Raw genomic sequence first — 25,762 nt, 5'->3', positions numbered from 1 at the left:
GAAACAGGGAGGGAGAGTGAGTCAGAAAAACATGAAGTGTCTTGCGCTAGATTAGCAATAATTTTTTAGCACACCACATGATTACTGGTCGTTTTACAGTGCATAGTAATACCACAACATGACAGTAAGATATAGAACAAGGCCATACTCACAGAAATAAAACATGTGACCATGGATCGGATGTAAGAACAGGAGAAGACAGAGCAAATCAGTGTAAAGTGTTATTAAGAAACTTAAAGAAACGAAATCACCCCCACCTCACTGGTGCCAAGGACAACATCCAGCTTGATCTGATGCATCTCCTGCTAGGCGTTTCATACAGGCTACATCATGCACCATTTGACAGGAACAGGTCTTCCCTTGTCTAGACAACATGTTGGACACATGTCATCATTCACTCTGTGAATAATCCTCACTTGACAACCAGAGAGGCACAAACTTACTCTTCTAGGATTCTGAGTTGTTTACTATCACTCTTTCCAATTCCATTTTTCCTCTACATTGTAATACATATTCATTTTGAGTGGTTCTCATGGAAACTCCCAAGCTATAAACCCTGTCTAGGATGCTGACTGCTTTCAACCACTTTCAATTCTATTTAGAAGGGTGTCAACATGCAGACACACAGGCTGATGGTGTATCTAAGCTCATCTGGTGCACACTATTTTCATTTGGGCACCTGAGGGTCACAAAATGTGTGAGCCAACACAAACACACATACAAGAAGTAAATCTCTCTACTCAAAACAGAGAATTGTGTACTTTGGCATTTACCCCCTTCTGGTTCTAAACTGACAATGTATGTTGTGTAAGACATGCCCATCACAGATGGATACAACCTCCTTAAAGTCCTTTTTCTTTTATCATCTGTAAGTTGCTAACACTGTATTGTGCTGGATATGCACCGTCTCTATATGAAAGTGCATGGGACTACATATGTACAAACACTTTCAAAAAAAAAAAAAAAAAGATCTCTGCCCGAATGGCAAACTAGAGGCTAATGCTACTAATGTCTGTCTAGAGCTGGCCTGCCTGCCTGCCCACGAGGGCGCCTCCACTGCTACGTGTTGTCCGGAGCCTCTTTGCTGAAGTAGGGCGCCGACTCGTTGACGAGGAGAGTGTGGCAGACATCGCAGACCGGCATCTTCCGCCTCCTGGGCCCGCTCTCCACCGCCTTGCCGAGGCAGTCTGGGCAGAAGATCTTGCCGCAGTGCTTGCAGTGGTGCTGTGGGAAGTGTTTTTCAGAGACAAAGAGATGCATATTGGCAATTATGCTGTGCTCACACATGACATAGTAATATGCAGCACAGAGACAGAAATTCTACCAGTCTTCATGGAGACTTGTACAGTGGAATTTCGCTAAAAAGAGGTTGGATGTAACAAAATACCCACGTCACAAGATGATTTCGCCGTTCCATTCTTTATATGTGTTTATTTTTGTACACTGATAGAGTGAGAAACTTGATGAAGGAATCTAATTGTCATGGTTTTTATATCCTTGTTATTTAGAGGTTCCCCTGTATTACTACTGCAGCTCAAACTAATCTGGGGACCATTGCATTCTGCCATTTTTGGTCTCCTTCATTGTAGTCAACGATAAACATAGCAATTTCCCTACAGTTGCATATCCAGTCTAATGCTGAAGTTCCTCACCCTTATCTCTGTTCTGCCTCACAGTTAAAGTTCATGAGTAGTACAGCCTAACACCATGGCTCACCTATTCATAACAATCTGTCCTCATTAGGCAAAAACTATTATGAATAAATGCTAACTATATAGGAAAACATAGCAATCCCTTTGAGGCCGCTGAAGACAGACATGGCATAGTACGGCTAAATGGCCCATAGACTGCTGTTTATGCCATACATTTTGTGAGGTTTTTATTTTTGAGAAATTGGTGAGTTGGGTGCTATTTGCAAATTGCACAACACGCAAAATTATTGCCTCTGATCTTGACATAAATGTGACATGCATGCACACATTTCTCAGTTTATTATTGTACTCTATGTTCACAAATCTAACCACTCGCGAAATTGTTGGGAAATCTCGATTCGCAAAAAATTAGACTTGCTATATTGTGTATAAAGTAATCAGAGAAAGGCATCACACCTTTTTCTTCTTGCTAGCCCCAAAGGCTGTCCGACATTTATTGCACTTGTCCACATCGTCTTCGTGTTGCCATCTCACTTCATTGTCCTTTTGCCTGATCATCTCAAGTTGGACCTTGGAAAAAATATCATTCATCATTGTCATAATCATTGTTGTAAGGGAGACTCCTCTCCTTATATCAGCTGAGTCAACAGTACAGTTAAACAAACAGTAAGGTACATTGAGAGAGCTTCATCAAACTTTTTCATTTTTTATAAAGGGAATTTGGGACCAACTAAAAGTAAGTCAAAATCAAATGAACATTAGGGAATTTATGAAATAGTGAAGTTTCGCTAATTTTCAAAACACAGTTCTTCAACAGTCAATATGAATATGCAAATGATAGGTTAATGATGTCTTCTACTGACAATTTTTCTACTGATCAAGTACAAAAAAAAAACCTTATGAAAATCAAATTTCCTTTTCTTTCACATATTCGTATCAACTGTTTGGAACTGATTCCCCAAAACTAGTAAAACTTTACACAATTTCATACTGCTGTGCTTAATATTACGTTTTACTCTTTCTTTACAAACTAACTTTTGACTGCACCATGACTTCCCTATAAACGCTGAAAGTTGTAGATTTCAAGTTTCTTTATACTTTACAGACACAGTGAAATTGGATACTATCATACATGTAAATCACATAATCCAATGATGTCAGTGTCTGTATTATCATAAAATCCATTTGTGTTAAAAATGTACTTATAATATTTACCTCGTAACAAATAACAATTATGAAACGTTGCAAAAATTCTAAACTCAAAGTGTTACAATGTACAGTGTAAATGAATCTTCTACTGATTATTTCATGAAAAGAAACGTAGTAAAGATTTGTAAATAAACTGCAGTATAAAATGTATGATGTATCAGTGCTCACCGAGGGAGCACAGACCTTCTTCATTGCATCATTTTGTAGTTGACTCACCTGTAGTGACTGAGATAACTTGACAAAATCCATCTGAACGGCCTCCGAGTTGACCAGGTCTGCCTGTAAGTTCTGCACCTTGCTCTTCTGCTCTTGTAGGTCTGTCTCGAGCTTGAGCTAGGTGTCAAGAGGGGCAATCAGGCACACACATCCTCAATAGCATTAATTACACATCTCAATCATAGCGTTTCGCTATGACGCAAGCAAACACAGCTTATGGTAACCAAATCACTATTACCTTCCCTTATCCTCACCATGAATGATGGAAAAAAAAGAAACAAACAATTAAAAAAATCTCTGAATGCCACATCAAGCAAGTATGCTCGGAAACCAGAATAACACGGTCACTTTTTTTTAAAAATCTAAAAAAAAAAAAAAAAAAACTAAACAAGGGAAAACAATTAAAAAAACACAAAAATCATAAGTACAGTTTGTGCATTTTTGTCATACTTAGACTCAAGATGGCTGGGATTATGCAATCACTGTAAAAACTTCCTAACCCAGTCCCTACATTACTCCAGTTGCCGCACCTACATGAACTCTCCATGCACAAGGATATGTCATACTATGCTCCAGATCAGAGCACCACAGAATGTCTTCCTTCCCCAGAACACTAGAAAGAACACGAACCATCCTCCCACTGAACACTGTACTAGTAACCTCACCATCCCTGAAGGCCTTCCGCCATCCACTAATGGAAGGCAGTGGACGAGTCCCTGGACTGCATTTACTCGCACTGCAAATGTATTCTGCACAATGCACTTCAACCACTGTGGTTCACACATGCACACACACACCCAAAGTTTGCAAGAATCTTCAAGATTGAAGGAGGCAGACTAAACCATAAGAAGAAGAACTCTCACCTTTGCTACGCCCAGATCCTCCACCTGGTCCTTGAGGGCTGTGATGATCTCTTTAGACTTGCTTTGTAGCGTCTTTTTGGACTCCTGGAGTTCCTTCAAGCTGTCCTCTGCCTCAGCCCTTGCCTTCTTCTCCTTCTCATGTTCCTCCCGCAAGCTACGCAGCATCACTGGCAACAACAGAATACAGCATGGTTATCTTCACTGGTGTTCATGCAATCATGGTATTGAGCCCTTTTCTGAACAAGATGAGTCAACAGTCATTTCATTATTCATCACTGTTATTTTCAATATGTGATTATTTTACTATAAGTTATCTCCAAGTTAAAATAGCCATTACATGCTTTACATCAGCCTCAGGTACTGGTAACATGCAAGATTTTGGCATCTATCCTCATACATTGTATATCCGTCCATCCATCTATCAATTTGCCAAACAATCAGTCCATCAATCTGTTCATTGGTGCATCAAAAAAAAAGAAATCCTATCTATCCATCGATCTACCCATTTATCAGCTGAAATCCATCCATCTAACCGTTATTGTAACTGTAATATCCTCCCATCATATCTATATACTGTTTGTATCTATCCATCTATATTCTCTATCTATCTATCTATCTTTCTATATATATATATCTATTTAATCCATCTATCTTTTCTATATATCTATCTATACATATTATCTTAAATATCTATTTATAAATCTATCTATCTATCTATCTATATATATATATATATATATATATCTATTTAATCCATCTATCTTTTCTATATATCTATCTATACATATTATCTTAAATATCTATTTATAAATCTATCTATTATAAATCTATCTTAAATATCTATTTATAAATCTATCTATCTATCCATCTATCTATATACTGTAAAAGTGGTTTCTTTCGCGTACAGAAACTTTCGCGGTTTCCATCGGTGCCGACTTTTTCACGTGTGTTTAAATTCGCGGTCGGTAATGATAGCGTTGTAACAAGCGACGAGTTCAAAATATTTACGCATGATGTTAAATTCACTGTTCAACCTCAAAGCGCGAAAAGCGCGAAAATAAAACCACCGCGAAAGAAATCACTTTTACAGTATCTATCTATCGATCAATCTATTACTCTATCTATATGCTATCTGTCTATCTGTCTATCTATCTATCTATCTATCTATCCATCAATCCATCAATCAATCTATCTATCTATCTATCAATCCATCAATCTATCTATCTATCTATCTATCTATCCATCTATCCATCAATCTATCTATCTATCTCTCTCTTCTTACACAGCTCCTCCTTGTAGTCATCCAGCTCAGTCTGGTAGGTATCCTCCATCGTCATGCGCTGATGCTGCTCTGACTCCAGCTGCTCCCGAGTGAAGCTCAGCTCACTCCTCAGGGAGCTCTCTGTGTGGTCTGCGTTCACACGTACAGTAATGATGTCCTCGCGGTACTTCAGGCACAGCCTCTCAAGCTCCTGCAAACCAGTGGGTGTGAACGTGTCCAAACATCATTATCCAGCATGCACAGTATTACTATTGAAGACATCACTGCTGAAATATCATATGTGCGTGTGAGAGGGGGAGGGGATAGGATGGGGTTCAGGACAGTGGGTGGTAATGCTCCCAAACATTTACAGGGAAAACTAGAAATATCACTTCAGGTGATTAATACCCCCGCCCCGTGACGACAGTCTTACCCAAGGAATGATCTTTCCTTGATCTTCTGCCATTTAAATGCCGTTACCATGGCAACGCAGCTTCCGACACGTCCGAAAAATATGTCTTGCACATCTTCCCACCAAGACTATTGTGTGTGCCACATTTCATGAGCTTCAGTCGAATACAGAGGAAGTAGTTCAATCCGCAAGATCTCTCCTTGATCTTCCGCCATTAATATGCCGTTACCATGGCAACGCAGCTTCCGACACGTCCAAAAAATATGTCTTGCACATCTTCCCACCAAGACCAATGTGTGTGCCACATTTCATGTGCTTCAGTCGAATACAGAGGAAGTAGTTCAATCCGCAAGATCTTTCCTTGATCTTCTGCCATTTATATGCCGTTACCATGGCAACGCAGCTTCCGACACGTCCGAAAAATATGTCTTCCACATCTTCCCACCAAGATCAAGGTGTGTGCCACATTTCATAAGCTTTGGTCAAAAAACTGAGGAAGTAGTTAAATCCGCAAGATCTTTCCTTGATCTTCTGCCATTAATATGCCGTTACCATGGCAACGTACTTTCGGGTACTGTCAAAAAATGCGTCTTGCACATCTACAACCAAAGGCACACATCTGTACCAAGTTTCATGGAAATTGGGCAAAAAATTTTCCATCATTTTGGCTCATAATATGTGAGCTGTTACCACGGCAACATACTTTTTGTCACTGTCAAGAAATGTGTCATGCTGACCTACAGTTGTATATCCTAAGACAAACATTCAATATGAATTCCATGAGAATTGGAAGAACACTGATGAAGCAGTTTTGCCATGAAGCATTTTGCCCTATATTTTACAAATAACATGCCGTTACCATGGCAACGCACTTTTTGCCACTGCGGAAATATGTGTCTTGCACATTAACATATTCAGATGAACATCTGTACCTAATTTCATAAAAATTGATCAAAAACTGTGGGAGGAGTTCGCGACGCAAGATTTGTACCCATTTTTGCCCATAATATGCCGTTACCATGGCAACATACTTTTGGGTACTGTCAAAAAATACGTCTTGCACATCTACAACCCAAGGCACACATCTGTGCCAAGTTTTATGGGAATCGGTTGAAAACTGAGGAAGTAGTTCGCGACGCAAGATTTGCAACGGACCAACCGCCCGCCCGACCGACCGCCCGACCGCCCGACCGTCCGCTGATTCCTATATACCCCCTTCAAACTTCGTTTGGCGGGGGTATAAAAACACACACACAACTGGTTCACAGAAATTTATCCAACTAAAGCATTATGCACTCTTTTCAATAAAGCTTGTACCAGTAATTGCTCTCTGACATTATCAAAGGACAGTGTCATTTTCGACCACAGGCCACAAACAAGCATCCCTAACATTATATAACTAGAAATGTCGCTTTGGCGACTGGTATGCCTCCGCCATAATGCATGATTTTCCCAATAGGTCTAGATAGTACATGTGGACACTGTGTGATTACATTTTCACAAAATTGGCAAAATATTGGAATGACAAGTTTGTCACAAATGTGTTGAATGTTCACCTTCCTTGACGTAGGTTTAATTGGATGAATAGGAGAGCATGTATCTAGGGATTTAAGGACTTTAACTTGACTTTGACCCATTCATACATTTAGGCATTGAGTAATTTTCAAGGTACAGGTGTGGAGAAAAAGTGCAATTTCTGAATTGAATAGTAAATTGTTACCATTTTCATCTGGCCCTTGACCCTAAAATTCATAAGATAATTACTTTCAGGTAGAACATGCATAATATGTACTAAGTTTCAAGGTAACTTGGGCCACTTCCGAGATATGGAGGAAAAAGTTAGTTCAGCACTTTCACTTGATCTTTGACCTTTTGACCTTTGAGGCAAAAAGAGAAAAAAAAACTTTCCAGAGAATTTCTATTAGGTTACACACGCATACACCAATTGTAAAAAAATAACCCTGCTGGCATTGCATAAATATGAGGGTAATAGTAAAATTTTGAAGTCTTGCACTTGACCTTTGATCCCTGACCTTTGACCCCATGAACCCTACATTCTCTAGATAATCACTTACAGTCAGTACATGTATATACTATGTTCCATGAAGATACCTTGAACAATTTTCCAAGGTACGGAGAAAAAAAAGAAGTTTTAATATTTTTACTTGACCTTTTGACCTTTGACCTCATGACCCAAACTTTCACCAGAGAATCTTAATTGGGTAATACATGTATACACTAAGTTTCAAGAAAATATCTTCAGGCATTCAATAGATATGGTGGAAATAGTAAAATTTTATGTATTTGACCCTGACCTTTTGACCTTTGACCTTTGACCTCATGACCCAAACTTTCACCAGAGAATTTTAATTGGGTAATACATGTATACACTAAATTTCAAGAAAATATCTTCAGGAATTCAATAGATATGGTGGAAATAGTGAAATTTTATGTATTTGACCTTGACCTTTTGACCTTTGACCTTGATCATGTGCATCCAAAAGTTGATAGGCACAACTTCACCCCCTAATACACATACATGCCAAGTTTCATTAGGATACCTCAACAGGTTTCGATAGTTACCTTGTCCACAAAATTCATTACGGACGGACGGAAGGAAGGACGGACGGACGGACGGACGGATGGACAACCCGAAAACATAATGCCTCCGGCACCACTTCGTGGCGGAGGCATAAAAACACAGCACAGATGAAAACCGAGATTCTACCATGATTTTAACACGAGTTATTTTGTCTCCCACTATCACCTATGATTGAGCCAACTTGCTCTGCCCTGCCCTGGTTTCGTTCTGGTGCACTGGTGGAAATATCTGTAAGAGGAGACTTTGTGTTTCATTCATTTCCATGGCGGATGTATTTACCTCTAGCGCTGTGGGCAAGACAAATGGTTCAGAACTCTGGATGGACTGATGGAGGGATCTCTTGGCACTCAAACTGTCATTCTCCTTCTGCAGTTTTGTAACCTTCACGGAGGAGATAAAGAAGAAAATACAAATGAAAGCTTCTAGATCATTGTGCATCTCATCATTCCATGCAGTGCAAACTCACTGGCGAGAGAAGTAATTTCACTCTACGACCCCAGATTATCAATGATTCACAGCATTCGTATGGCACCATAAATCTGTTTAAAATATATTCAAAGATGCGATGAAAGGTGAGATTCAAAAGCAAGATCACACTGCTGATCTTTCTAAATAGTTCCAAGAAGAAAATCAACTCCATTACCCCATAATTTTTTGTAGAATTACAAAGAAAACACAAGTTGCAATACTTAGTAAATCCTTTTCAGGACATGCAGCCTTTTGATACATTTTTGGAAATTTGTGTACTTAACATGTATGTTGCTCATCCATGTGATTAAGATTATGGTAGAATTATGTAATCAATCATTAGTTAGATGTATTTGCACAGTTTCTTTCAACATGAGTATTTATTATTCAATATCTCAATCCTCACAGTTGCCACAACTCTACTCACCTCCTGATAAAGCTGTTCTCTTGATTCAAATAGAATTTGCTACAAAGAGAGAAAGAACACAGAAAAAGAAGGCTGAAATATCACTCACAAAAACATAAGCCTCATGATACATGTACTACACTAACCCAAAGCAGCCATATGTGTTAATTGAGTACAAAAACGATATTGGTAGAGAAGAAAAACATTTGAATGTACTGACTCTATACCTCATTCATGCCTACTAGGCAATAAAAATTGTCTAGTTTCACCAACACACAAAGTTTGTAACTATCATTAGGAAGTTTTATTAGTCGTTTATATAAAATAAGATTCAACATGTACTATATTCCACATTATCATTCATTTCTGCATATTACTTTTGAAATTACAACTTGCTAAGATAAAGAAGACATTTCAGAGGATGCTCATGTAATAATTACCATTAAAAAAAAAAAAAGGAAAAGTAGAAATTACGCGGTGCGTAATATATGTCCCCGCCGGAAGTAGCATTTAGTAGCAAAATGTACAATATAGGTAAAAAGATGAAGGTCAAAGGTCAAAGAAGTCAAAGGTCAAAATTCTATGTAGAAGTTTTGAAGCCCTCACCTAGTGCCATCACATAAAGCAAACGGAATCGAAATCGGGTTAGAAATGGCGAAGGAGTAGCATTTTGTAGCCAATGTACAATATAGGTAAAAAAATCAAGGTCAAAGGTCAAAGAAGTCAAAGGTCAAAATTCTGTGTAGAAGTTTTGAAGCCCTCACCTAGTGCCATCACTTAAAGCAAACGGAATTGAAATCGGGTTACAAATGGCAAAGGAGTAGCATTTTGTAGCAAAATGTACAATATAGGTCAAAAATCAAGGTCAAAGGTCAAAGAAGTCAAAGGTCAAAATTCTGCGTAGAAGTTTTGAAGCCCTCACCTAGTGCCATCACATAAAGCAAACGGAATCAAAATCGGGTTAGAAATGGCGAAGGAGTAGCATTTTGTAGGCAATGTACAATATAGGTAAGAAATCAAGGTCAAAGGTCAAAGAAGTCAAAGGTCAAAATTCTGTGTAGCAGTTTTGAAGCCCTCACCTAGTGCCATCACTTAAAGCACACGGAATTGAAATCGGGTTACAAATGGCGAAGGAGTAGCATTTTGTAGCAAAATGTACAATATAGGTCAAAAATCAAGGTCAAAGGTCAAAGAAGTCAAAGGTCAAAATTCTGTGTAGAAGTTTTGAAGCCCTCACCTAGTGCCATCATATAAAGCAAACGGAATCAAAATCGGGTTAGAAATGGTGAAGGAGTAGCATTTTGAAGCAAAATGTACAATATAGGTCAAGGTCAAGGTCAAAGGTCACAATTGAAATTCTGTATAGAAGTTTCAAAGCTCCCATGTAGTGCTATCATATAAAGCAAACAGAATCGAAATCGGGTTAGAAATGGCGAAGGAGTAGCATTTTGAACATTTTGATCACACACGGACGCACACACGGACGGACACACGGACGGACACACACACGTACGGAGCCCGTTTCATAGTCCCCTGCTCGAACTCGTTCGGCGGGGACAAAAAAACAGAGGAAAAAGTGTGTGGAAAAGATGAATTTACCATTTGGGAATGTATTTCACTCTGTGATTTCAAATACTGCTGCCGTAGTGTGGACAGGAGCTGCTCCGATTCTGAATTCTTGGTGGTCAGTGTGGTGATCTGGAGAAAATAAATTTGGCATGCTCTAGTTATGTAGATTCTGTTCTAGCACAACCAAGTATACATATCACTATACATTACCATCAATTCTCATATTATGATAGAGCTTGATGAAGTGAATACTTCAAGGATGTAACATGTCTTAATGAGTATGATGCATTCTCAAGTCTCCAATATTCCAAAGTAATCATTCCTTATGTGGAAACCATCAACACATCAAGGAAATCTCATCTGACGTATTCAAATAATAATGATGATAATAATATGTTCATTAATACAGCACTCTAACAGAAAAGAAATCAGTGAAAGAAAATAAAAACTTGACAAATAGATTGGCATACAATGGCAGAAAATATATAACACAACAATGATACACACAGAGAATATTCACCATTAAGACAGACAATGGCCTACTTTGTATCTTTCTATCATTTTGAAAAGTAAGTCTCAATATTTGTAACAATGGTCTTGGATTCACTGCTGTAACACACATACAGCATGGACTGCAAACTTTCTACTCCATAGAGGCACCCTGGGTTCAGACTCCACCTTGATGTACAAAGAATGAGGATGGCATGACTTTCTGTGTAAGGATAGATGTGGTGGCATCCAAACTTCATACATCACAGATTGTTGTAGAATATGATGTTGAACTTTTGGCTACAGCACAGAGGAAAATATATCTGGTCGTCTGGATATTCCTAACTTCAAAATTGGAAAAGGTTTGGTGGGAATGTGGCATGTTCTCACAAAAGACATCTGTCCATTGAGGCAAAATCTTTGAGCTGGGACCCCACACCTGTGACTGAGACAATAGAAGTTTTCTAAGAGGTGATACCGAGTTGAGAAGATACCAGGGGGCATTTCATGAAGGAACTTGTCAGATAAAATGTCTGACAAGTCAATTATATCCGACAAGTTCAGAGAAATCAGCCAATCAGACCAAAGAATTTCTCAAAACTTGTCGGATATAATTGACTTGTCAGATATTTTATCCGACAAGTTCCTTCATGAAATGCCCCCCAGGACTGATGTCTGATGTATTGTATTGTATTGTGTTGTACGGTATTGCACAGTATTGTATTGTATTTTTTTTTTACCTTTTCTTTTTTTCTATTTTCTTTAATATTATCCTGGAGAAAGCAGCAAGCACTCTGAGTAGTTTGTAATTAGATATAGTGCTATATAAGAAATTACTTATTATCATTATTATTATTATCATTGTCATTGTCATTATTATTATTATTATTATTATTATTATTATCATTATTATTAGTAGTAGTAGTAGTAGTAGTATTGTTGTTATTATTATTATTATTATTATTTTTATTATTACTATTATTATCATTACTATTATCATTATTATTATAATAATTATTATTATATGTCTAACCTGAGTCTGTGCATCTTCAGCAGCATTTTTCAGGCTCTCCTCCAACTCTGACCGCATCTTCTGCTCCCTCAGCACATTGTCAATCTCCTGCTCCAGTTGCTGCAGGAGAACAAATTATCACATGATCAGGTATGATTAGATATGGTTAGACAATGGTTATATTTTAATTCATATTTGCTTTGTTACGTGATGTCCTGCACTTGTTGATGTTATATTGGCTTTGTAATTCAACTATGTAATATACAGTACCATTACACTGCACCATGAGCACTTACAGAAGGTGGATACGGCACTTTACAAATACACCCTTCATTACTTTCACTATACACCCAGGAAAAAGAGATAGTAAATGCATGTGTGCAAAATGTGGGATGATGGATATTCATGCATACATACATTATCACTTTCATAACCAAAAATTGGCCAGCCATCTCACCTTGTAATAATTCATTTTTCCTCTGTCCATGATAAGTTTCAATTCATAATCACTCATCTCTTCCACACAATTGTAAAACCCTTTTCTTTATCAAAAGCAACAGCAAAAAAGAATCATGACTACTCACCATTTCCTCCAAATATGCTGGTTTTATTAATGAATGGAAATCATATATTTCTTCTTCTTCATTTTTTTTCTGGTCCCTGAAGGCCTTGTACTTAGCTATTCTATCTACTCATTCCTGTTTGACACATTTTAGTCCAGTTAGCATGCAGTAGTATGCAAATAATGCACATCACACAGGGTGTTGGTAAGACCCCGTTTACAGTGCAGGGCTGGGCCGCAGCTCGGCCGTGGCCGAGCCCTCCTTTATTTCAGTGTAAACGCGCAAAAGGCCAAATGCGGGGCCAAAATTGGCCACACATTTGGCCACGCTCTAGAGGTGGTCTCGGCCTTTTCTCAGTGTAAACGCAAACTGGGCCAAATGCGTGGCCAATTTCAGTCTGGCTTCCAGACCCTCTGCCCGTACTATTTCGCTATTCGGGATATTAACCTCCTCAACGTCGAAAACTAGTATAGTTTAAGGTGGTTTTGTCCTGCAAAGGATTTTTCCTTCAGCAAAGGTCTTTGCTCGAACGGCGACTTCGTCGCCACGGAATCCAGTTGGCAAAGGGTCTGAAAACCAGATTATACCAAATTGCGTTTGTTTACAAGCAGAGCCCCACTACGACAAAATAATGAAAGGTTTGAATTAAAAGCGCGGCTGAGCCCGGCAGTGTAAACGGACAAAATTGCAGGGCTCGGCCCCGCAATTGAGGCTGGGCTCGGCCGCGGCTCGGCCCAGCCCCGAACTGTAAATGGGGTCTTTGAATGATTCATCTGATAGTAACTTTGGAATAGTTTGAAACATAGGATGTAAAGTGGTTGTTAGTATCAGTCAATACATACCACTGTTCTGCAAAACATAAATTTGGCCTTTCACCAAAATAGAAGACTAGTCATTGAATCGTTTGATAAGGATCCTTATCACCATTTTATGACTGGTGCTACGCCTCTACATAAAAACAAAACAAAACAACAACAACAACAACAACAACAACAACAACAACAACAACAACAACAACAACAACAACAACAAAATATGACAGAGTGACAGTAGCAAGGTCCATCATGGCCTACCAGTCTGAGACTCTTGGTAGACTCTGTGGCCTCCAGGTACTTTGTCTGAACTCCCTGCAGCTGCTGCTCATAGTTTGTGCACATGTCACAAGGCCGGCCCAGCTTCTCACGGGCAAACCGGATCTGGAAAGCAGGAGAAAAGGAGACAAAAAGTCATTATCATTAACCTTACACACTTCTAGGAATCATTCTAATTTTTTTTTCAGTCACTTTCTATTATCATTATCATATTTTGAGAGGGTGTGAGTGGTTGGTGGTGGTTGGAGAAGTTCTCGAAGGCTATAGCAAAGGGCGAAGTCCTCCATGTTTTAGAGGGGAAGAAATGAGGTGTTGGAATATCACTATAATGGTTAAATTATAAACATGTCCTCGCTTATGTGCCTGTGTGTTATGCCACTTTGCCCAGTTCTGTTCTCTGCAGATGTCGTAATCACTGTCTTTAGCAGCTCTTGAGATGTGCAGATTATCTATATTGAAGATCTACCAGTATCTTTGTTTACTGGTCTGTATCTCTCCGCACAAGATATGCTCAGACAAGTGAACTCTGCAAGGTGCTTTAGATGTGTTTATTCTCAAATACATTGAATAACAAAACAAGTAGATTGTTGATGTGGTTGTTCACAGGAGAGGCAGAATGAACTCTCAAGAACCCCGCGCCGCTTTACTGAGAAATTCACTGTTGGATGCTAAAATAGGTCTATGATCTAGAAGGGAACCACACTGACTGAAAGACACACCTCGTCCTGAAGCTTTGTCCACTCCGTGTCACTGACAATCCTCTTTCCAGCCAGGAGTGAATGAAGGTCAGTCTTTGACCGGGCGCTGGCAAGGACACTCTTCATCTCTTCTGATTCAGGTGTTCCTGTACAGGGTAGGAGGTCAGAACAAAATCTTTATGAACAGTTTGATGCCCATCAGTAAAAAAACAGTAACAATTGTCAAGAATTTAGGCTCTTATGCCAGGACATATTCTGTGATCTTGTGTGATGACAACCACAAGATATCTCAATTGTATATGAGCAACTTTAATATATCTTACAAAAGAAAGATATCAAAACCCTACCAATAAAAGGATTGGTATGCCAATAATTTCTTTCCCTGTGTGCTTTTCTTTTCTTTACTTTTCTTCAATAGGTGTAAGCAGAATATCAATCTCTTGCATCAACTATCAGCAATGCATGTTTCTCATGTAGTGCTATATTGGTAATGCATGATCGAAGTTTCCAAATTAGCACCACTTTGTGGCTCCAAAGGGGAAAAGACAAAGACACCTTGTCAACACACTGGTTCTTTAGGACAACTGGTTTTCTGCAATTTTTGCTCTTCTTATTTTAGAGTATAATGAATCCTTTGGGACAACATCTAGGTATTGCATCAAAGATACAACATTTACATTTGATTGTGACAGCGTTCCATAATTTGCCATGACACATACCAGACATTGCTCTCTCCTGTGCTTCCGTCAAGCTTATGGCCGATGACAATGACACGGTGTCATAGCTCACGCCTAGCATCCCTGAACTGTCCGGCCCGCTCTGGGCCCCAATCTCTGACAGGCCCCTCCCGATACCCGACCCTGCCCCTTGCCCAGCATCCACTGTGTCAAACTGCAGGAGCTCCTCGGGGTCCACGTTGGGCCCTGCAAAGTCAGCAGAGGTGATGCGGTTCCTGGAAGGGGTGGAGCTGATGGGTGTGTCCACCGATGTCGGAACGAGGAGGGCATCGTCGCTGTCCTCAATGTCATCCCGGCTGAGGTAGGAGGAAGACGCATTTGAAACACCGGACTCGGGAGACGTCAACTCAGCCACTTCTTGCTACATGTGATGACAAAAACAAAGACAATCTATCACACCGACAGCTCCATGAGTGAAAACATACTCGCACAAATATTAATGCAACACTTTACCTCCACATTCACATCCATACATAGGACTCAGTCATCCATTGTTTCTCATACTATAAACCTATCATGTGCCACTACGTCAGTTCAAAGAGTTTTCTGAAGAGAGCATTACACAGGTCATCAGAACATAAAGAAAGACAGGAGTGGAGATGTATCTAACATTTCATACTTGGCAATTTTCAGAAAAATTTCCGTTATATTCAAAGTAAGTGCATCATAAATAAACATTCTGCTCGTCATAAGAATGTAAGACGTTAACGATAACTATTAGTCCCTGTGGCAGTCAATCATGGTTGGTGCACCCAAAGGGGTATCATCCAGCAAAGCATCCAACCAAGTCATCATCCAACCAGGAACCAGCAACCCACCTCCTTGGAGTGCCTCTTCTCCATGCTCTCCCGCTTCTCCTGCAGCGCCCGCACCTTCTCCTCCTGCTGCTCCCTCTCGCGGTCCTTCTTCATGATCTCCTGGATCTGCCTCTGCTGCTCCTCAGTCAGCACGCTCTCCATGCGCCTCATGTCCATCATCTGGAGCCGCTGGGACTCAAGGAACTGGTCGTTGGCCATCTGCCAGGTCTGCTGGAGCTGGGAGTGGGCCTGCTTCTCTTGCTCAAGGATCTTGCACACTGCAGGAAGGGAGGAGAATGCAGCAGGAGAGAAAGAAGACGGAGGAAAAGAAGATGTAAGTATCGGTAACTTTCACTACAATTGTGAACATAAACAAATCATATTATGATATGGCTTCAATGATGACAGTGTCTTTCACAATAGTAAGATTAGGACTATGATTGGCCTTTGCCTGAAAGCAAGAGCATACAAAGATCACATATAGATGACCAACTGATGAATCCTCAACTCCCTGGCTTATCAGCGATCAATTATCATTTTTGTCACTTGAAATGGAGGAGTGCATTCCTCAAGGAATTTGGATAAAAACTGGATTCACAGTGATACTAATTAACAAAACTGGATACTAATCTCAAAATTTGCATCCCCATCAAAATCTCCACATTTTTGCCTGTGTGGACATAAAATCTTCACTAAAAAGCACAATCTGCATCTTGATCCAAATCCCACGAAATCTTGCAATTATTTGGAATTATAGCAAAAATTTGCAAAAATAGTGTGATAATTCACACCACTGCAAGTTTGTAAATGCTGTAGCAAAATCTTGAGATTTTTATCTCGTCATTCAAAACACTCTCCACAACAGTGCACCAACACAAGGGCAAGGGTCACTACAGTGATAGACTTCAGGCATGCGCAGTTTGGTCGCTTTATTATCACGACTGGCAATTAATGGAATATTTCTGTCTATCTGGAAAGGCACAAAAAGTCTGGGTCTTTTGATCAGGATTGACACACTGCTACTTTGTCTGTGTAAATGACACTGATATCTGTTCAGGGGGGCATTTCATGAAGCGTTTTGGTCGGGTATTTTTCTGACAAACTGTTCCAAGCTACTGAAATCCTTGCATGTGATTGGCTGACAGCAAATTTGTCCAACCAGTTTGTCAGACAAAATGCTTCGGGAAATGCCCCCCCCCCCCCCCCCCCCCCGAGTCTCTCACCATCCTTGAGCTGATCCCTCATCTGATCTCCTTCATCCTGCATGACCTTCTTCTGTTTGTCCAACACAGCTACATAGAGCTCAAGGTCCACCCTCGCTGCCTTCTCTATCTCCAACACCTTGTTCATGTCTTTGATCTACACAAAGGAAATATAAGAGAAGGATCAAATGAGATACAGTATGTGAGACAGGAAAGAGATGAAGAGCAATAACAAAAGAAGAGAGGAGAAACTCCATTAAACTAAACTAAACAAAAGTAGAGTAAACAAAACAAAACTCAACTTCATAAAACTGCTAAACTAAAGTAAGCTAAACTAATCTAACCCAAAGTGAGCTAGGTTGCTTATTTAAAGCCAAATGAAGCTCAAATTGTGAAAAAAAAAAAAAATAATGAAATGTGTTTGATCTTCTTCAATTTTATGACCCAGTCTGAAGCTAATCATATTTAGTACTTAATATGCAATTCAAACAACATTTGAAAACAGATGAATTGAAAACTACCCTCCTCCTTTCCCCATACAAGAGAATATTGGCCGTCATGCTGTCATTCTCAATTCTCAGTCATCACAATGAATACGAAGCGCTAGACTCCCACTCCAGTCCTTTTCACCTTGTCATTGAGTGCGACGATATCATCTTTGGTCACCTCGCTCTGGTAGCTCTCTGACACAGGTATTGCATCGCTGATGTCTTTGCCACCTGTTGCTTTCTGGTGCCGAAAACATAAGAGTGAGAGAGAAGAAAATTATAGCTGATGGATCATTAATTTGTATGTGTACATTGCAACGTGGCATGAATATAGGGACCTAAATATCAAGTATGGCTCCAGTATACTCCAAGGCAGAATTCAGTGCCAGTGGAGTAATTTGCACTCCCTGACTTTCAGTTTCACCGCTAGGACCCTTGAAGTGTGTGTTCTTGTTATGTCACTATGCAAGGATTGATTTTGCTTTTGATCAAGTATGATACATCACGATTACAACTTGTGGCCTTTGAAATGCTTAGCACAATGGTTGTCACTAAGCCTATTATTGTTTTGTAAATCACTTGGATGAGAGATCTACACATATGGGCACTATGATTCAAACAGCAGATGTGTGGTTTTTTTTCCCCAAACCTGTCACTGATTCATAATCACACACAACCCAAAAAGGCAATCCGAGGCTGCATTTATCATCTTTCCCATGTTTGAAACACGTTTCAATATCCACTATCAAAACGCATTTGCAAATGCCTTTCAGATTGCATTTCTCATGTTGCATTTATCATTTCTATCTTGAGTCAAGAGGGAGGCCTTGTCACTGCGCCGATCCATTGCGCAGTTTGACCTGAGGAGCAGAGATATGTAGTTGGTAGTGGTTGGCTTGGGCATGTCCAAGCTATAAATGCATTTCAGAATGACTTAGGAGTTTGTGTTTATCATATCCACAGAAATGCGTTTCTGGCTGAAACGTGTATGCAATCAGACTTTTTTTCCATGTTTCAGAAAAGTGTTTTAAACCCAATTAACAAAACAGCTTTGTTTTTATCAACTTGCCAAAATCTCCCTGTAAATTGTTTGGAAACCTTAATTCCAAGCCAGAAGTGAGTTGATAAATGCACTCAAAGAATACCTCCTGGTAACAATACCTACGAGAAACAGAAAATCACAAAATAGGATCTTGACCCAAGTCTCTGCCAAAGACCAAGCAGGGGGGTGTTTCATCAATTTAGTCAGTGCAGACAAGTTTCAGTCTCTGACAATTTCAGTGAAATCCTTGGTTTTGATTGGCTGAGATGCTCTGGTCACTGACTGTTACCATGGTTATTGTCAGAGACTGACAACTTTTATGAAACGGTACCCAGGTTAGGAGAAATGAGTGGGAAGCAAGAAGATGGGAGAGACTGCCTACCTTTAGTCTGGAGTGCAGTAATCTGTTCTCATTGGTGGCATCTGACAGCTTGTTCTTCAGGGCCTCAATCTCCGCTTCCAGAGGTACAACCACTGCACGCAGGAGCTCTGTGTCCTTCTGAGCCTGTTGTCAAAAGAAAGAGGTTCATATACAATTAGTTATCAAAATGATTATTTTTATCCATCTATCCATCCTCCTATCTATCTATCTATCTATCTATCTATCTATCTATCTATCTATCTATCTATCTATCTACCTATCTACCTATCTATCTATCTACCTGTATAATCTAATTTATCAAGACACATGACATCACTAATTATTGTTATACCTTTTTTTTTCTTCAAATCATATTCCCTGGGGCACCAAGATCCTATCATCTCAATCAACATTTACTAAAAAAAGACTCCTAACTAACTCAATTAAAAAAAAAAATAAAATACTGATTTCTGTTTCAAAATATTTCAGTCATCAATGAAATCCTAAACAATGTTTATGCAATACCTGGTATTTGATGTTAATATCAAAACTTATTTTACAAAATTGTTGTGAAAATGTTTTTTCCCTCTCCAGATAATCCATGATTATGAGATAGGAGGTGTTGTAACCCAAGGGACTATATATTATATTATCATACTTCATAATATGTCATACATAGATATGTATACATACATATACCGGGTAGGTTTAAATACATAGGGAAGTAAGATGGGCTTTAAAAAGGATGATCAATTAATTGCACACATTAGGTGTGAATACTTGTACATTTATTGAGAAGTGAACAGAGATAGACAGAAGACAGATATTAGATAGATAGAGATATAGATACTAAGTGCATTTTCAGTAGAAAGGTGACATCTGGATGAGTACACTTCTTGCCACACTGAGGTCATATCAACTTTCAACAGCTTTCCTTGAGACGGCTCAGAGCCTGGAACAGCAAATTTCTTGATTAGAAAATTGACTGCTGCATTGCTTGCATGGCAGCTATGACTGACTCTTGAGATTGTGCTATGGATGACTTACAGCCATCCTCGTAAATGATCTCTGCAGTGGAGTGCAAAAGGCATAAAAGCGTGACCTCACCTTCAGCATGCTCTGCTCCAGACTGTCACTTTGAGGGCGGGGTGGGGGATGGTGCTGGGGCGGGGGCTTCTCTTCCCTGGTGGGGGAGGGGCTGGTGGCACTGGTGAGATTCCGGAAGGACTTGGTCATACTGGTCAAGAGGCTGGCGCTGCCCGATGACGTCATCCCTCTGTGTATAAATGGGGGACAGGGAATTGCCAAAGCAGAGGTGATATTTGGAAAGCTGCTGTGATCTCTTTGCATTACAGCTGAGCAACTTTTTCTCATGTTACCTTGAAAAGAGAAAGCTCCTCTTTGCCCCCTCCAGATCCCTCAAATGATGATGATGATGATGATGATGATGATGATGATGATAACAATAATAATAATAATAACAATAACAACAGCAACAATAATAATAACAACATTAAACAATAATAATAATAATAATAATAATAATAATAATAATAATAATAATAATAATAATAATAATAATAATAATAATAACCATCATCATCATAATCATAATCATAATATCATAGAAATGATAAAACAATGTATCATAAATAATAATGTTATTGATAACAGGAATAACAATGAAAAACTAAAATCACACAGAGAAATGCAAGAAAGGATACAAAAATGTTTTTAAAAATATTTTGACAAATGTACTCTCCTCTCTCAAGAAAGTGACATTGCTCCTAATCTTATTCACATTAAATGCCTCTTTGAAACAGAACCACATAACATCCAAAGATTCTGCACAACAGGAGGAGCAACATAAACAAAATTTAGGGAAGAATTCAATGCAAATTATGTGTCATCCATATTGTTTATTCAACAATTTCGTCAAACGGGAAGTTGTTATTCCTATCACCACAAAAACCAACTAGATTTCAGGTTGACGAACTGCTAGGATGATTGCTGTAGTCACTACAAATGATTAACAGGTACTATGTATCTATCTATTGATTAATACTAATTTCTCAAGGAGTCCAGGGCCCTGTGTCATAAAAGATGCTAGAATGGCAACTCTTGCTGGAATGACAACTTCCCATAGCAACAGTTAATAAGGAAGCTGGATTCTTGTCATTACCATGACAATTGCCATTCCAGCAAGAGTTGCTATCATAATGAGTTTTTATGTAATGGGGCTCAGAAGGTGAAGACATGGGTCAGACTTTGAAGCTAAATAAGAATCTAAATGACCTATAGGGGCTGTCAGAGCCTGGCTGTAAAGGTTGGATAATAGCAAGACACACTTAATCTACAGGTTCACTATCGGTCATGAGGCTTGCACTTAACAAGGGGAAGTTGGCCAAGGCGGGTCCCACACACTCAATACCAACAGAGACATAATGGTTTAGAGGACAGCCACACAAATAGCCCGGATGCAGTTAGCCCCTAGATGGCTCCGTCTTCACACCTCAACTCATAACACCTCAAGCAATAAGTGACCTGCCATGTACCCCTCACAGCCACTCAACACACATGACCAGCTAAAATTAGAGGGAGGTCACTCTTCTGGCAGACACATGATTGTCTCTTTCCCACTTGTTTCCTTCTTCCCCGACAAGTGTTTTAACTGAGGTGTCATGCCTGAACATAATTAAAAGTCTCCATTGTTACTGCAACGAGTAGTAATCATCAAAATGCTCGCATACATAGTGACCCAAGTTAGAGATTCATGCAATTCTTCACTGCAGTAATTAAAGTTACTACAGCACCAACTGTAACTTTTATAACTGATTAGTTGCTTCCATAGCTAATACTACTATACATGTTCCATCTGCAATTACTCAAGTATGTCAAAACAATGTAAAGCATGTGGTAATAGGGTTGTAAACAAAAAAAGATATGAGAAAATCAACATGAAAACACCATGACAATGAAATGTATCAATCGAGACAGCTGTGAAATAAAATGAGACAGAAATTAAGTGCGTGGGGAGAGGAGGAGTAGAGGAGGAGGAGGAGGAGGAGGAAGAAGAGAAGGAGGAAGAGGAGGAGAAGGAAGAGGAGGAGGAGGAGGAGGATACCAGAAACATACCTTTCTCCTCCCGTCTGATTCTGGCTGAGTTCCTGCAGCTCCTGAGTGAGCCGTTCATTCAGTGATAGCAGCTTGTCCCTCTCCATCTGGTATGTCATGGCCGTCTCCTCCGCTGTGATGGCAGCCGTGTCTGTTGTTATGGCAAATTGGACTTTCTCATCACATACTCTGGACTGCTAACAACTCTACCGGACATTTATTTCAAAGTAAGCACGATGAATGATTTCCTGTGGCAAGAATCTTTGTCACATGTACTTCCACACATGATTCATCGACAATGGATCACACTGTAAGCACCTTTCTCTACTCTATAGAATACAAGACTGAATATGGAGACCATGTCATACTACTGCAGTCATAGAATATGATTACTACAGCATTACATGATAAAGATAAGTTATCTAGTAAATGCCAGTCAGTGTACCAAATTAATCTGCGTGTGCGAAGCAATGGCAGGGTCAGTCACCCCAGGACTCTAGGTTTAGCCTGAGGCTGTGCAGACTTTGTTAGGCTCACTGTCATTCTTTGATTTCCTCAAGTATAATATGTGACCGTGCACCACAAAACAAACAAAAAGTCGCACCCCTTGATTTTACGTAAGGACTCAAAACAGGTGAAATCGGTCAACCAAGTCGATCTTGAGTTTTTCATATTTTCTGAAAGAGCTATCTTTCTTCTACAATATTCGTTAGTTCAGGATCATAACAAGAATGGGAAAGTGTGTTTTCAGCAGTTTTTCTACAACCCCTTTTTGGGGGAGAGTATAAGAATGATCAGGTATGTATTACAGATCCCTTTTCTTTCTTGAAATCGTTTGTACACTCTTCACTCTCAAGTCTTATAACTTTTAAACGGATTATGCTACTGTGCTGTAAGTTGGCAGTAATCATGGATAGAATGTGTTGATAGAACATGCTCAATTTCAACTTAATCTGATAATCCTTTCATTGTTGTTGCTCCAGTGGTTGACATCCTGTGTTTTGTCCCTTTCCTCGCACAGCTAGCACAGCTTGGTGAAATATTAAGCGCTTGAATAGACCCTGTACTTCAGAGCCTCTGCTCTCAGTTCACACTTTTCCAGAGTGTGTGTTTTCTTTCCAGTATTTAGATAGGTTAGGAGAGCCCATTTGAATTGAGTTATACATCATTTTAAAGCTTAGAGTCTGCTCTTTCAGAATCTGCCCCTAACTAAAAATCCCTGTCTGGCGACTTTTTGTTTGTTTTGTGATGCAGGGTCACGACATATGATCCTCCCAGGATATCACCAATGCTCGGAAGTTCATTGTGCAGTTCTACAGTATTAAAACAGGACTTTGAAATACTTTTTTTTTTTTTTTTTTTGCCATCTACATCACTTGGTTGGCTGTTAGGAATTCTTCTTTAAATATTCCAACTTTACATGCTTCAATTTGACAAAGCCAAGAGGCCTTTTGTGATGCATCTGGTGTGATTTGGGATTCTATGGTAATCTTCTTTGTATCATTTGCACCCATTTCATCATCTATGTACACTCTAGCTCATCTGATGTGAAATATCATCTAATGTCTTTATTATTGAATGTATCATAAATTATTTGTTTGCAAAGTGAAATCAATTCAATCAGATCAAATCCATCCCCTTTCAGGGATGTCTGGTACGGTGGGATGCCATCACAAATTGAAGTCTCTTTCAAACTCACGTGTGACAATCTGCTGAAGAGAGGCCACCTCGTCAGCCCATTTCTGTTTGATCTCATTAATCTCATCCTCCTTGCTGCTCTCAATCACAGCCGCAGCCGCCTTCAGGCCAGCCAGCTCCTCCGTCAGTCTCTTTTTCTCCTCCCGGATGTTCTCCACCTCCTTGATCAACTCCTCTGCCATAGTTGAAGAAAGAGAGAAGAAACAAATAGACAAGGAGAATTAAAACAAGACCTCCATGAGGAGACATAACTCAATTTTGGGCTAATCATACAACAAATAATGAGTAAAAACAAGCCAGATATCTCATATTGGGATTTTTCAGTTTAAATTCCATCAAGTATACAAGGAATGATGAGTAAAAATAAACCAGATGTCTCATATTGTTTTGCTTTTCATTTCAATTCCATCTAGTGCATACTTCAACATTATCTCTAGAAGGATGGAAATATTAGAAAATAAACAATGAGAGTTGTCATCTCCATCTTCTGCATTTCTATTTTTGTTTATCACACTGACTTGCTTTAAGAAACATTAATGATATCTTCAATTCAAGTCCCCTAATGACAACACGGAATCTTTGAATCAGAGACAGCAAGAGAGGGGGAAAGAAACAAAGAATGCATAGATCTGCACAAAGCCAGCCATACAAAGCTTTTCCAATTACGATGTTACAGAGATGCACAGCCCAATTAAAGCACATGCCTGGGTGCAGTGTACTCACGTTCCCTCGCCAGGTAGAGTTCTTTGAACTTTGCCCTCTTCTGGGCAAAGTCCTCCTCCTGTAGCTTCTTCTCCTGTAGGACAGCTTGGAGAGTGGACTCCAGGTCTGAGACCCTCTGCTGGACATTCAGGACTTCCCCTGAATACAGACATTGATTGACCAATAGATGATATAGAGCCAATCAGATTACATTATTTGTAGCTGAACAGACAGATTACTATAAAAGTGGAAACTTTGCGCAGTGTGGAAATTACTCATGCATTTTGCGCAACATGAAAGTAGCACAAAAATAAAAGCATGCAAATTTTTTGCTAGTATGTGTTATGATGTAATACTTTTCTATATTTTGTTCCTGTAGAATTGAAAAAGGCATGTAAAATTTATCTTACCAACCCAAGCGTAGAATTCACTCTTACACTGTTACAGTAAAATGCATTGATATTTGAGTTCTGTGTGTACAGACGAATAACACAAATGCATGATTGTGTATACAAGGCTATCAGTGCAAATCGGGACCTTTCATTTTCACTGACTTTAGCCAATTATTAACCCCGTTTACAGTGAGTGAAAAGGCCTTCATTTCACTGTAAACATGAACAAGGTCAAATGTGGTACCAAAATCGGCCACGCAATTGGCCAAGCTCTTGAGGTACATTTATGTAGTCTCGGCCGAGCCCGGCCTTTTCTCACTGTAAACGCAAACTGGGCCAAATACGGTACCAAATTTAGTCTGGCTTCCAGACCCTCTGCCCGTACTATACTCACTAGTATAGTTTAAGGTGATTTTGTCCTGCAGAGGCCTTTGGCTTCGGCAGAAGTGGCAACTTCGTCGCCGCAGAGTCAGGTTGGCAAAAGGTCTGAAAACCAGACTATACCAAATTGCGACCGGCGCCCTCCCAATAATAGCATTTGTTTAAATATAAACAGAGTGCCACTACATGTACGACAAAATATTAAAATGATTTGAATTAAAAGCCCGGGCCGAGCCCAGCACTGTAAACGGACAAAATTGTGGGGTTGAGTACCGCAATTGAGGTCGGGCTCGGCCCGGCCCTGCACTGTAAATGGGTCTTCATCCATCTGTGCCAT

General features: G+C 39.5%; 1 protein-coding gene across 1 annotated transcript; it reads right to left on the bottom strand.

Moving 5' to 3' along the window:
• Window positions 1-465: 465 nt before the first annotated feature.
• LOC140227424 (rab GTPase-binding effector protein 1-like) lies at window positions 466-25,762 on the bottom strand. The gene is made up of 21 exons (XM_072307829.1): window positions 25,699-25,762; window positions 24,674-24,811; window positions 23,952-24,125; window positions 22,274-22,403; window positions 20,246-20,414; window positions 19,160-19,282; window positions 17,878-17,976; window positions 17,269-17,404; window positions 16,067-16,323; window positions 15,231-15,609; window positions 14,533-14,657; window positions 13,796-13,918; window positions 12,181-12,279; window positions 10,689-10,787; window positions 9,111-9,149; window positions 8,495-8,596; window positions 5,223-5,412; window positions 3,935-4,107; window positions 3,078-3,188; window positions 2,109-2,222; window positions 466-1,224 (listed from the first exon to the last, which is right to left on the bottom strand). Exons 1-21 carry the CDS (start codon window positions 25,760-25,762, stop codon window positions 1,060-1,062), a joined length of 3,009 nt encoding a protein of 1,002 aa, XP_072163930.1. The 3' UTR covers window positions 466-1,059.

Source organism: Diadema setosum, chromosome 4 (assembly GCF_964275005.1).
Source record: "Diadema setosum chromosome 4, eeDiaSeto1, whole genome shotgun sequence".
In the NCBI taxonomy this organism is placed as follows: domain Eukaryota; kingdom Metazoa; phylum Echinodermata; class Echinoidea; order Diadematoida; family Diadematidae; genus Diadema; species Diadema setosum.
Note: the sequence above shows the minus strand (reverse complement) of the source record. Positions and strands in the feature narration are given on the sequence as shown.